General features: G+C 41.9%; 1 protein-coding gene across 1 annotated transcript in view; it reads right to left on the reverse strand.

The window, feature by feature from the left end:
• Positions 1-8,018: 8,018 nt before the first annotated feature.
• The window catches only part of LOC308577477 (vomeronasal type-2 receptor 26-like), a 34,098-nt gene continuing 27,477 nt past the window's right edge, over positions 8,019-14,639 (reverse strand). Inside the window, exons 3-7 of the mRNA XM_081177686.1 lie at positions 13,921-14,212; positions 12,817-13,626; positions 10,739-10,966; positions 9,734-9,860; positions 8,019-9,166 (exon numbers count right to left, since the gene is read on the reverse strand). Coding sequence (XP_081033812.1) covers positions 8,268-9,166; positions 9,734-9,860; positions 10,739-10,966; positions 12,817-13,626; positions 13,921-14,212 — 2,356 coding nt within the window. The 3' untranslated portion in view covers positions 8,019-8,267. The remainder of the gene's footprint in view (positions 9,167-9,733; positions 9,861-10,738; positions 10,967-12,816; positions 13,627-13,920; positions 14,213-14,639) is intronic.

Below are 14,639 nucleotides of genomic sequence, written 5' to 3' on the forward strand. Positions count from 1 at the left end.
ATTATCAAAGCCCCAATGTCGTATTTCAGTAATGCGCTGCTTATATGTCAAATCCTGCCTTTGACTTCATGTATGGATGATAGTCCCCTTCATGGATCACTGCCTTGCCTTGGCAAAGGGGCTTGAATAACTCAGAGAAGCTATGAGCCATGCCGTGCAGGGCCACCCAAGATGGACAGGTCATAGTGGAGAGTTTTGACCAAACGTGATCCACCTGGAGCAGGAACCGGCAAGCCACTCCAGTATCCCTGCCAAGAAAACTCCATGGACAAAGGCAACAGGCATATAAAAGTTATGATGCTGGAAGATGAGCCCCTCAGGTCGGAAGGCGCCCAACATGCTACTGAGGAAGAGCGGAGGACAAGTACAAGTAGATTCAGAGCTGATGAATCGGCTGGGCAAAAGCCGAAAGGACGCTCAGTTGCGGATATGCCTGGAAGCGAAAGGAAAGTCCAATGCTATAAAGAAAAATATTGCATAGGAATCTGGAATGTAAGAACCATGAACCTTGGTAAGTTGGATGTGGTCAAAAATGAGATGACAAGAATAAATATTGACATCCTGGGCATCAGTGAACTAAAATGGACGGGAATGGGCGAATTCAGTTCAGATGACCATCATATCTACTACTGTGGTCAAGAAACCTGTAAAAGAAATGGAGTGGCCCTCATAGTCAACAAAAGAGTGGCGAAAGCTGTACTGGGATGCAATCTCAAAAATGATAGAATGATCTCGATATGAATCCAAGGCAGACCTTTTAACATCACAGTAATCCAAGTTTATGCACCAACCACTGGTGCTGAAGAAACTGAAATTGACCAATTCTATAAAGACTTACAACACCTTCTAGAAATGACACGAAAGAAGGATGTTCTTCTCATTATAGGGGATTGGAATGCTAAAGTAGGGAGTCAAGAGATAAAAGGAATAACTGGCAAGTTTGGCCTTGGAGTTCAAAATGAAGCAGGGCAAAGGATGAGATGGATGAGATGGTTGGACAGTCTTCTCGAAGCTACAAACATGAGTCTGACCAAACTGCGGGAGGCAGTGGAAGACAGGAGTGCCTGGCATGCTCTGGTCCATGAAGTCACGAAGAGTCGGACACGACTAAACAACTAAACAACAACAAATGGATGATAGTTTGACAAATAAGATATCAATGGTCTCCATTCTTCCTGAAAAGAGTCATCCTCATGTTTAGCAGGTAATTTCACTTTCTCTGGACCTTTAATTATTAAATTTATATAGGAGCCTTCATTGGATTGCTACAGGTTGAATTGCTATAAGAATAAGTTTTTAGTAAGCTTTCCACTAGATGAAAGTCTAAGTAGGATGCAATCTTAGCTAATGAATTGAAATGCTTCATCAGTGGCTGTTCTGTCAATTATTTTCACTTCCCATCTGATCTTGGTTTTGCTCTATAAACTTGTTGTTGGCTCACTCGTAATCTGGTGATCCACTCAACATCAGTGCACAATGTGTCATATCCTGGACAATGCAATGAAATCCATTGTACTCCAGTCAAGGCTTCGCTAAGGTCAGTTGCTACTCTTTGGAACAGGGAGCAGAGGTTGGATGGCTATCTGTTGGGATTCTTTAGCTGAGATTCCAGCATCGCAGAGGGCTGGAGTAGAGGACCTTGGGGTCCCTTTCCAAGTCTCCCATTCTATAATTCATTGGGGGGTTTTAAGAAGAGGTGGGAGAGTCAGGGATGGACAACAGCCAGATGAAGGAGTCCCAGCCTTGAATCCCAGGCATCCTAAGCCCTTTTAAAATTTGGGGGGAGGGCAGAGACTGTTATTGGTTAGTAGTTTTTTTTAATTTTGATTATATATATTGTGGTTTTATATTTTGATTCTGCTCTCTGAACCACCCTGAGGCCTCCAGGGAGAGAGCGGTATATAGATTCAACAAGTAGATAAATATGAAAGAATAAATGGAGAATGCTGAGAATCCTCAGTACTGTGAACGGGATACCTGGTGGTGGGATCTTGTTTCCTGGAGGCTGCTGGAGACAGAGACTGGTGGAGCCTGCGATGGGGAGGGTTTTCTCAAGCCCATCTCTGGCCGCTTTGGGTGGGTCTGGGCTGCTTGATTCCTGCCGATCCCTTCTGGTTCTCTCCCTGAAGGGAAGTAGCGCCTTGGCGGCTTCGAAGCAACTTCAAGTGAATTTCCATCCCATCTTTGAAAGGCTTCTCCAACAGAGGGGAGCTCTCTGGGGTTGGTTGAGGGGAGAAAGGTTGCTCTGAACTTTCGACTCTCCCTTCCCCTTCGACATGTTCTGGGGAAGGAGAGCTTCTGTTGCACATGGAGCCAACTTGCTCCTCGTCTTTGAGCAGAAACTTCTCTACTTGTAAACAATTGCGTGTGCAGAAGCCAGGTGTGACGGAAAAGTTGGTTCCATAAGTACTTCTTTTTTACTTTTTTCTCCTGCCAGAAAGTGGTGAAAGAACGGCAGCCTCTGATTGGCTGTGGTTCCAGGAGGGAGAGTTTAAAAAGAGAGGCGTTGGAGGGAGACAGGGAGTTGGGCTGTTGAGGGTGGTGTGGTTGGTTGAGTTGAGCTGGTTGAGGAAGCAGGTTGGGAGTTAGGTAGGGAGATAGGATAGGAGTCAGGTTGAAATACAAAGAGTGTTGAGGAGGCTGAGTTGGTTCTGGAGAAAACGTCCACTCCACTGTACAGTGAAGGACTGAGTGTAGTGTCTGAGTGTAGTGTCCTGCGGGAGTAATAGGACCAGATCTTGCTGCGAGACTGAGGCTGAGACAGAAGTAGGAGCTGAGGTCTACTTAGGTCTCAAACTCGTCTGGAGGGGAGAGACTCTTCTGAGGAAAGAAGAGACTTCCAAAACCCAGTGAAGGAAGGGTGTGTGTGGTGAACCCTTAAGACTGTTACTGAAAGTCCCTCAGGAGCTGGATTTGTTAAAGGGGTGGGTAACTGAAGGAAAAGAGGGACGCGGGTGGTGCTGTGGTCTAAACCAAAGAGCCTAGGGCTTGCCTAGGTCGGCGGTTCAAATCCCCGCGACGGGGTGAGCTCCCATTGCTCGGTCCCTGCTCCTGCCAACCTAGCAGTTTGAAAGCACGTCAGAGTGCAAGTAGATAAATAGGTACCGCTCCAGTGGGAAGGTAAATGGCGTTTCCGTGCACTGCTCTGGTTCACCAGAAGCGGCTTAGTCATGCTGGCCACATGACCTGCGGACAAACGCTGGCTCCCTCGGCCAATAAAGCGAGATGAGTGCCGCAACCCCAGAGTCGTCCGCGACTGGACTTAACTGTTAGGGGTCCCTTTACCTTTAACTGAAGGAAAGTACCGCCTTAGAAAGGAACCAAACTATAAAGCTGAAACCTGTGAAAACGAATTGAAGTGAACTAGCGTATTATTACTGAAGTAACCTAAGTTTCTCCACTTGTATTATACTACCTGGTTTTAAAATAAATCTTTATTGATATTTTAAAAACATCGCCTTGAGACTCCAGCTCACTGGTTATTCCCCACACTTGGTCCCCCACAGAATACTCTGGGATAGTTAGCATTGGTTTTAAGGGTGGTTCAGTGAGGTGGGGGCAATATATGTAAGAAAGAGCAGGCACATTGAGGCGCCAAGCCCCTTGCACCAGGCTAGCATTCTAGCAGTTTTATTATTCTTGATCCATTTATTTATTAGTATTTACTCCTTACTTACTTACTTACTCATTTCATCTGTTTCATAAAATCCACGTACCGCACAGTTAGGCCAATAACTCCCAAAGCGCTTTACGTAAAGATAAGGCAGGACAATCATAAAAAAGTTTACAAACTTCCTTCAGAACATACAAAAAGTTAAAATAATAAAACAAACTCAAATTACCTCAACTTCCTAAGAATCTGGATGGTTCCTTAATAAAAATATATTTTTTAAAAATTAAATTTAATAAAGTCTCCATAGATATTCCAAAACACTTTTCTTCTTATACAATTTGTAAAAATAAATACATAATTTCTTCTTGACTCCCCACCTCTTCTTTCTCGATGTTTGTTTTTATTACTCCTTTTTATCAGATGTTTTAAAATATATATGCTTTTATTATGTAAGCCCCCATGTCTTATTTCAATAATCCTCTGCCTTTGACTTCAAGTATGGATGATGGTTTGACAGATAATATATCCCTGATCTCCATTCTTCCTTAAACAATCCATCAATTTGGATGGTCATTTTGGATGGTAATTTTAGCAGGTAATTTCACCATTTCAGCATATTCCCCCAGTTTCATAAGCCATTCCTCTTTGGTGGGGAACTCTTTCCATTTCTGTGCATATAAAGCTCTAGCTGCTGTGGTTGCACACATACATAAACTAGTCAGCTTTCTTAGGACCTTTATTTATTAATTTTATATTGCACCCTTCATTGGAATTCTACAGGTTGAATTGCTATAAGACTGAGAACTTAGTAAGCTTTCCACCAATTTGAAGTGTTGAAAGTTTAAGTAGGATGCAATCTTGGCTAATTAACCTATTCTAAATGCTTCATCAGTGGCTGTTCTGTCAATTATTTTCACTTGCCCATCTGATCTTGGTTTTGCTCTATAAATGGGGACCTGAATGGGAGGAACCTGAGTTGGAGGAGGAGGCCTTCCAAAAGTTAAAATAATAAAACAGAATGAAATTACCTCAACTTCCTAAGAATCTGGGTGAATGCTTTCTTTACTACATTAAAAAAAAATATTATTATTAAGTCTCCACAGATATTCCAATCACTTGTCTTCGCATACAGTTTAAAACAAAAAAACAAAAAACCCCACACAATTTCTTCTTGACTCCCCACCCCCCTTCTCTATGTTTGTTTTTATTACTTCTTTTTATCAGATGTTTTAAAAGACATGTTTTTATTATCGAAGCCCCAATGTCATATTTCAGTCATCCGCTGCTTATATTTCTTTTTTTTATAAGATATTTATGAAGATTTTCAAGAGATAAAAACAGGCAAAAAAGAAAAATACAAGAAAAAAAGATACAAAAAGGAAAAAAAAGGTAAAAACAGTTAAAAAGATAATCCATTCATCACATATATTTCATTAACTTGTTTCCCGGACCTCCTCACACCTTCCTTCTCTGTATTCCAGTTCAGATTATTATTCCAGCAAATCCCTCCCCTCTTTCAAATCCTTTCCCTAATTCGTAATATTCTGTCATCCCATTACCTTACCTTAATCTATTTCATCTTATCTTGTATATATATATATATAAAGAAAAAACCTTAAAATTTAAAACTTAAATCTTAATTTTTGCCAACTTCTCCTAACCATAACCTTCTTACCTAATTCTTTAAACATTTTTATAAGAGCCAAATAAATTCATTTCAACATTCTCCTAGCATTCATCAATTTTATAAAACAGTCCTAATGGTAAAAATAAAAATAAACAATCCAATCTTCGTCCAGCGTCCCTTCCTCCTGGTTCCGGGTTTTGTCAGTCCTTTTTATCTTGTTAATCTAGCACATTAACCTGGCCACCTTATCTCCGAGGCCCTCATGTCTCTTCCATGTCCCTTCTGCTGCACTTTTTCATATTTTCCTTTTATTCTTGGGGACTCCAGCTTGGTGATGTTTTTGACCCTTTTCAACAAGACCATCCCTTTTCCACAGTCCAGACTAAACTGGATGTAGTATTTAAAAACATATTCCAGATTCCCTTCAAAGTTAAGAGCCCCCACTGCTCCAAACATCTGGTGGCCCCTTTCCAGACTCGAAAGGTCCGAATCTCCCTGTACAGTCCAAACATTTGTAATCCTGCTGGGCCGCTGCTCTCTCCGTCTCTGGCGCCCAAGATTCAGCAAGATCCTCTTCTCTCAATTGTTCTGTCATGGGATGCTCCTGTTTTAATTCCTGAGTTGGCTCCATGTAATTTCCCACTACCTGCTCAAAGGTTCTGGCCGCGTTAGTCATAGAATCCATCTTCTGGCTTAACTGTTCCAATAGGGCATTTATTTTACAGAAAGCACCCAACAGTGCTTCTGAAGACATTGTTCCACAAGGTCACAAAGTCCTTTCCCACAGTTATAATCAGTGGCAGCTGCAGTTCCCAGGAATTCCCAGGAATTAGTTACAACTTCACGATTCCTCTCTAGGGGGAAAAGTTTCTTGTTGTTCTTTCTCTTAAAAACAATAGCAATAAAGTTTCTTTTTTACAATACTTTGTCCATATTTGTTCTTTTAACAGACGAAAGGAAACAATGGAGTAACTATGTTTCTCTTCTTTTAACTATCTGTCAAAAACCTTTATTTCTGGTCAATGAGCTTCAAACGTCAATTCTGACACCCCGCTCCAGGGTCAGGACGGTGGAAAATTACTTTGCTTTAAGTTCACTTCTGCAGGTTTAAGCAACTCAGAAAGGATCCCCCTTCTTCTCTTGCTACCGAAGGGGGGTTCAGCAATTTCAAATGGTGAAAGTCGATCCTTTAAAATGGTTTTTAAGGCTCTAGTTTACGTTGTCTTTGCTTTGTTCTGGCTACAGGGAAACGGAAGGGTGACTTCCTGTTTAATACATCCCGTTTCAGTACCAAATTAGGGTAAATTTCTAAGTTTAAAGTCCAAACATTCTATGTTCCAGTAGTCACGGTTGGTTATTTTAGATGCCAAATTGTCCCAGGAAAAAGGCAGCGCTCTCCGGCAACGGTTATGCGGCTTCGCTCCACAGAAAAAGCAATTGACTCACAGCACTGCGCCACTTCCCCCTCTTCGCTTCGGAGCCTGTTTATGGGCTCCTTTGTGGGTTGGGGGGGCGCTAAGGGTGCCCGCCGAGTCCCACGGTCACAGGCTTCATCCGCCTGTGATTTCCAGAAGGGTCCCCGCTTCGCCGTAGCGGAAAGACCCGTTTCATGCGGAGCTGGTCCCTCCAGTTCAGAGGGAGTCCGCCATTGCCATGAACATTGCGCCACCCCGGAAGTCCGCCCGCTGGTTATATTTCAAATCCTGCCTTTGACTTAATGTATGGATGATAGTTTGACAAATAAGATATCAGTGGTCTCCATTCTTCCTGAAATGATTCATCCTCATGTCCTCTTAGTTTAGCAGGTAATTTCACCATTTCAGCATATTCCCCCAGTTTCATAAGCCAATCCTCCCTCTCTCCACTTTTGTGCATATAAAGTTCTAGCTGCTGTGGTTGCATACATAAATAACCCAGTCAGCTTTATTGGGACCTTAATTATTAAATTTATATAGAAGCCTTCATTGGATTGCTACAGGTAGAATTGCTATAAGAATAAGTGTTTAGTAAGCTTTCCACTAGTCTGGAGAGATGAAAGTCTAAGTAGGATGCAATCTTAGCTAATGAATCTAAATGCTTCATCAGTGGCTGTTCTGTCAATTATTTTCACTTCCCATCTGATCTTGGTTTTGCTGTATAAATAAGGGCCTGAATGGGAGGCACCTGAGTAGGAGGAGGAGGGCCTGAATGGGAGGAACCTGAGTTGGAGGAGGAGACCTCTCGCTCTTCCTTCCTGACTAAGCATAAGATGCCTCCTCTGAAAAGGTTTGGCAGGCAGGGAATACAACTATCTGGCATCGTCTCATTGCTTCCCTCCAATGCTAAACTTCTTGCTGGCTCACTCGTAATCTGGTGATCCACTCAACATCAGGGCACAATGTGTCATATCCTGGACAACGCAAAAAAATCCATTGTACTCCAGTCAAGACTAGGCTAAGGTCAGTTGCTACTCTTTGGAACAGGGAGCAGAGCTTACAAAATACAGAAATTAAACCAACAAACTACAGAAGAGAACTTAAATGAATTTCTCAATTTATTAATATACAAAGTTTAGGAGAACAAAATGATGTGAAGTGAACTTCTGAATGATACAGTATACCTGTAGAAAATGGAGCACAGGTATTTGAATATCTAGAAATGACATAACTAGAAAGTATTGTTGAATATCGGAATTGATATGGTTAATAGCAAAGGAAACAGACCAAAAAAACCTAACTCCCATCTCCCTCTAGACTATCATGTTGTAAGATAAATATAAGTTCCCAAGAAACAAAATTAATAAAAGATAATAGTTTACAAACTACGGGCAGTACACCAGGACTCATTGTAGTCATGGGCAAAGCAAGGTAGCAAAACATTTCCTCCCATCTTACGGTTCATGTGAACAGGACTACACAAAACCTGGGCTAAGAAGGAACACAATCTCTTTCAGAGGTGGAAAAGGAGGAACATGGATGAGCAGGTATGTTTCCTTTATGCACTTCTGGACATCAGGAACATGGAATATTTTAAGAATCAGATGTCCCCTTAATTTCTGGTTGTCAGGTGCTCCTTTGTGTTCAGATCAGGCCTCAGCACAATAATGTAGCACTTGGGAAGGAAGATGCAGCCCAGAAGCCCAGCACTGGAGGCCAACATAGAGAAGATCTGCACGGCCACCATGTACTTGCCCTTGGTGCTCAGGTAGGTGGGCACAAAAGACACCCAAACACTGCAGAAGACCAGCATGCTGAAGGTGATCAGCTTGGCTTCGTTGAAGGAGCCGGGCAGCTTCCTGGCTAGGAAAGCCACCGTGAAGCAGGTGGCAGCCAAGAAGCCCAGGTAGCCGAGGGCAACGTAGAACATGGCCACAGACCCTTCGTTGCATTGCAAGATTATCTCTTCCACCTGGGAGTGCATATCGGGCTCTGGGAATGGGGGAGAAGAGCCCAGCCAGATGGTGCAGATGAGAACTTGCCCCCCAGAAGAGGAGATGACAATGGAGTTGGCCAGACTCTTGCCCAGCCATCTCCTCACCCTGTTCCCGGGCTTTGTGGCCAGGAAGGCCAGCACCACCGTGATGGTCTTTGCCAAGACAGAAGAAACAGCAACTGAGAAGATGATGCTGAAGACCGTTTGTCGGAGAAGGCAGGTCTCTTTCCTTGGGCGCCCGATGAAGAGGAAGGAGGACAAAAAGGAAAGCAGGAGGGAGACGAGGAGGGTGTAGGAGAGGTCCCGGTTGTTGGCTTTGACTATGGGAGTTTCCTTGTATTTAATGAAGATTCCCAACACAGTGCCTACTGTTAAGGACAAGAAGAGGGCAACAGAAGCTAAAACCATTCCCAAATATTCTTCATAAGCCAGGAAGATGATAATCTTGGGGACACAATGATCTCTGTCCTTGTTTGGATACTGATCTTCTGAGCATTTGGTGCAATGTTCTGCATCTGGGGAAGAGAAAAAGAGTGGCTGCAGCATCAGTTACATCCCTAATGATCTGTGCTCTTTTACATTTTGAAAAACTCTGTGGTGGACCTCAGGAAATAAGAATGTTAAATACTGCAAACAGTTTTCTTTTGCTTCCATTCAATGTTCATAGTAGTGAGATCAAAACAGTCCATTGATTATATTGTAATAATTTTCATATGAAGTATTGTTTGTTTTTATTGTGCTTTTGCTTTTAAACATTGGCTGATTTGCATCACCTGTCTATTATTTTTTATAAATATCAAAATTATTTCTTTTTTGGTGTGACTTGGTATAAAAAATAAAAGAAGGAATGTTTGTGGGACTTCCTCTCACAGCTGCCCACTTTCAACCCCAGAGATTTCTTCCTTATGGCCACTCCTTTCAACGCCCTTCCTGGATGTAATAAAGTTGATTAATCCTATGGATGTCGAGGAAGAATCCACATTCCCCAATGTCTGCAGAAATCTCACAAAAAGCGGGTGAGACTGGATTACTCCCCTGTGTTTACTCTCTCCAGGAATTCATTCCGCCTTGGAGTCACCCACCTTCCTGGGCGGAGAAGGTCCCTTTCGCACACCGAGCACAAGCATAGCAGCAAATGGGCTTTCCTTCCAGAACCATCTTGGCATATCCAGGTCGACATCTCTCTGTACACCTGGAACGAGGTACGGTCTAACCAGGAAGACAAGAAGGTGCAACAAAGAGGAACAGTTAGGAGTATTTGTGGGTATGTAATTCACTCATAGAGTGAATTGAAACTGATCTCTGGACTGCAGCCTTTGACCCCTCATCAGGGTCCTTTCAACCCCCCACTGACCATTGGGGTGACCAGAATATCTTGTTCTTCGTAATTCGTTCAGGACAACTGAGGTTTGCACCACAGAACTCTGTTTCCTCTTCTCCGTTTACCTGCTTCCCTGCTTAATAAATCTTCAAAGAAAATGGCAATGGAGTCTGAAATGTGATTTCCCCAAAGTTCAGGATTCTGATAATCTCTCAACCACTAATTTAGATAAATTTAATATGACTTTTCCAAATATTGGTTTCCCTCTCTCTGTTCTTGAGGCATGCAAGGTTTCCTCTTGTTGCTGATCTATTTCCTTAGTTATTTCCAGTTCATGTGCCATTTCTTAACGTTAGCCTTATATTACAATAGGCAATTTTTAAAATAAATTATCATCCTTCACCAAAAACTGTGCACTTCTCAATTCCTGCACATACAATAGTTTAACATTTGCAACATCTACAAGTGAGCTTACTCCACAAATTAAAAAAATCCACAATAAATCAGTAATTATCATTTCTAAAATATATTGGTTTCTATATTTCTGCATGTATGAAAGCCCAATAGTTCACTTTTACTAGGGGCTTTCCCTTTTCTTCTTATCTACGTAGTCCATTCGGTTAAAGATTCGGTTAAAGTAGGAGTGGTGGTTGCAGCTGTTATTGACGGTCAAGACACCGTTGGTCAACCTGATATGGTCATTTTTCAGCGTTTGTTCAAGGAAAACTGGGATCTCCTAGCCTCCCCTCTCTGTGATTCCCCTTACCTTGTTGAATTTCTTGGGCCACTCAATAGCTTCTGGGTTAATGGTGAACTTTATGCCAGCAGACGTCTCTCGCCTTATATTCCCAATTTTCAAAAGGTCACCCGACTTATTGGGAGACATTACCCAGTTCATAATATCGAAGTCTGCTGGCAGCTCCCAGTTCTCATCCAAGCACAGCCTGCCTCTGGAAGTATTCAGACACCGGATTTCTCTTAAGAAAGGGTGAAGCTGGAATGACAGGGGAAAGCACCAGCACTGAGAAACCGGGAAGCCAAGATGGATATCTCAGTCCTACTCCCACTTTTCCTTTTTCACTTTGGAAAAGTGGGACATTCTGGGATCAAATAAAACAGAGCAAAAGGTGAAATTGATAGCGAACAACACTTTGACTGATAAGTTTGATATAACTAAAGGCACTAGACAGGGGTGCCCGTTGTCACCATTGATACCTGGAGGTATGAACTAAGAATTTGAGAGAATTGTCATACGTGAGAGGGATAAAGATTGGAGTAAAGGAGTATAATTTGGGCAAGTAGCAGGATTTAAGCTCAATAAAGGTAAAACTAAACTGTTAGTGAAGAATATGGTCACGGAATTGCAACGTAGATCAGAAATTATGGTTGCAAAAGGAAGTGAAATATCTTGGAATTTGGTTAATACCAAAAAATATTAATTTGTTTAATGATAATTATGAATCCACATGGAAGGAAATCAAGGGGGACTTCGAAATATGGAGCAGATTAAAGTTGTCATTTTCTGGTAGAATATCAGTGGTAAAAATGAATGTATTACCCAAGATGTTATTCCTGTTTCAAACAATTCCAGTGTTCAAAGGACAGGTGTATTTAAAGAGTGGCAAAAAGTAGTATTGAGATTCATATGGCAGGGGAAAAGCCAAGGATGAAATATAAATTGTTAATAGATTAAAAAAGAAAGAGGTGGATTCGCCATGCCAGATTTAAAACACTATTATGAGGCGTCCAGTCTCTGTTGGTTAAAGGAATGGATAACGATGGAGAATACAGATATTTTAGATGTGGAAGGTTATGATAACAGATTTGGGTGGCATTCTTATCTTTGGTATGGCAAAGTGAAAGTTCATAGAGGTTTCCTGAACCATGTGATTAGTATCTAAAAAAGAAAGAAATAAAAACCTATTAGAAAGGAAAACACCATGGTGGATCTCACCTATTGAGGTACTGATGGTACAAAAATTAAATACGGAGGGAAGGTGGGCCACATATAAAGGCACTTTGGTGGAAACCGAGAAAGCTTTTAAACTTAAACCATATGATCAAATTGAAGGTTTTTCTTACAGGGTGGCTGCAATATCATCAAGTTAATGACATATTGTGGATAAGAGGATGGTGGCAGGCAAAGATGATGGACTTCGCAGAACTGGCCAAACTAACCTGCAGGATTTGAGAACAGGCTGATCAAAAATTTCAAAGGGATTGGTGTACATTTATTGTGTATTTGAATAATAATTGTAAAAATTTGAAGACACTAGCAGGATTGAAATATATCCTACAATGTGGGCAATGGAAGCTAAAGAACTAAATTGCGAGACAGGACTTGAAAGCGGAAAAATATATTATTATTTTTTAAAAAAGGAATGTCCCACTTTTCCTTAGAATGTCCCTATTTTCATTGGAGAAATGTTGGAGGATATAGACTTAATATAATATTTTTAATGTTTCATATTTTAGTATTAATTTATTTATGTTGGGAGCTGCCCAGAGTGCTGAGGCAACCCAAAAAGATGTGTGGGGTATAAACAGTGATATATTTCTAGCAAAAAAGCTGCTGGAACTCACCATGAACACCTCCTTCTTAGAAGGGCAATGGCACCCACCTGAGAGGTGCCAGAACTGAGTTCCAGCGAGTTCCCCTCTGAAAGTAGCCCTGGCTATAAACAGTAAGATTATCATTATGGAATGGGATGGTTCTATTTTCATCAGAGATATGTTGGGCGGTCTGCTACTATTACTAATATTAACTCTGATATTTTATAGGTCTATCCCCGTCAAGATCAGCATCTGTGTGGACTGCAGTTTGCAAAAAGGGGAAGGAAATACCTGCCACGGCTGTAGCCTTTGGGGTCCCCATTGCTCTCCTTCCTCCACCATCAGCCTCCTCTGGGATCTAGATGAAAGCGAAGCATGCAAGGCCTGAGCCACAGCCTGAACATTGATGTAAGTGCCATAGCTGTCTAAAGACAGGGTTATCTCACGCTGCTCTTGGGGCAATAGCTGCAGTTTCTCCTCCTCTCTGCATCTTACCCAGCCTTTCACGGACAACAGATGCTTTGAATATGAACACTGAAATGCTTCATCAAAATAATCCAGAAAATAGGTCTGCAATTTATATTTGCCACCTTTGCTGCTCCTTATTCCGGTCTGAATTGCAAAGGACAGAGAACCATGGAGGTGCTGGAATAAGATTGGAGGCATGTAAACGCCAACTCTGATTCCTAGCAAAGTTGTTGTGATCCAGACTTTTGCCCCTATTTCCTTCTCATATAAAATGTTTATTGACAGGGGTACAGTGATGCCCATTACATTGGTTGCATAGTAAAAAAATACACCAACTTGTCTCCATAGGAAAAAAGGTTCCCCAGGCCTGATAAATTGATCCATATCATTTTCTGGTACTCTTTTTGATAAAGCAATGCAGATCCCTTTCCTGAGCATCAGAGGTTTCACAGCGCTCTCAAATCTTTCTCCACTGTCATTGTCTGGAGTAAAGAGGCCAATCCACGTCCATCCAAAATACAGGAGCAATTCAACAATCCCCTGGTACTGACTTTCCTCTTTGGGAGTCATCCGGTAGACAAAAGGGAACAGGGTTTTACCTTCGAGAACCTGGGCAGTGAAGCCATAACTGATCTAGCAAGGAAAGCAAAAGATCACCAATTTATTTTACTTTCAGCATAACGGGTATTTAATCACATGAAATGACTGAGATCTAAATCTCTGCTGGCTGAGGCTGATGGGAGTTGTAGTCTGAAACATCTGGAGGTGTCAAGTTGGTGAAGGCTCAGATTTGAAAAAGGGATGTTGGATCCATAGCTCAGGATTTTCCCATTTTTAAAAATATCCCCACTTGACCCCTCCACAAAGAGAAAGTAGAATTTTACGCAGTTGAAATTCTTTTTCCCTCCATGCTCTCCCACTACTTACCTGTGGGATTTTGTAGATGCCTGACAAGGCTGAAATCACTCTTGAGATGAAAGTGTTGCTGCTTTCAAGAACAGCCAGCAGGTGATTCTGTTCTCCACAGTGATAATTGGGAATATTGCATCCACTGCCTGCAAGCAGCTCTAGCATGGCGTCCGAAGTCATCCTTGCATCGAAATCGTTCTCATAGATGTTGTAGCCCAGGGTGATGTTGGGTAAGAGCCTGAGATCCTGGTTGATCTCTACGATGGTGAACAGGAAAGACAACACGTGCCGGAGGAACCTAGTTGCCCCCCTGCAGTAAATGAATTATTTAAAAAGAGTGAAACTTATATTCATATGAATGGGAGGGAGGAAGCATTATATGATCCACAAAGATTAGTATTTATTTATCCTTTTGCATTAATATCAAACCTTTTCCTGTCTAGCATAGAACAAAAATTTGGAGATCTCTGCTCCATGACCGGAGCTTTGATGCAAACAGCACACAGAGCTGTTCAACAGTGGAACAGACTCCCTCCGAAGGTGACCATGTGTCATGGATCCTTCAGGTGAGATTCTTCCGGGTTCCTTCCATCTCTACAGCTCTATGATTCTTTTCTACTATGGTTTTATGAGTAAGAAATGAAGGCGCCCCTCAAAAATTGTGATATACTGGGAAGTTGCTGCAAAGGCTGCTTTTTTTGCAGTGGTCTTTGGCTTCTTGCAAGGGGCTAGACTAT

The sequence above is a fragment of the Podarcis bocagei genome, assembly GCF_964188305.1.
Source record: "Podarcis bocagei genome assembly, chromosome: 18".
Classification (NCBI taxonomy): domain Eukaryota; kingdom Metazoa; phylum Chordata; class Lepidosauria; order Squamata; family Lacertidae; genus Podarcis; species Podarcis bocagei.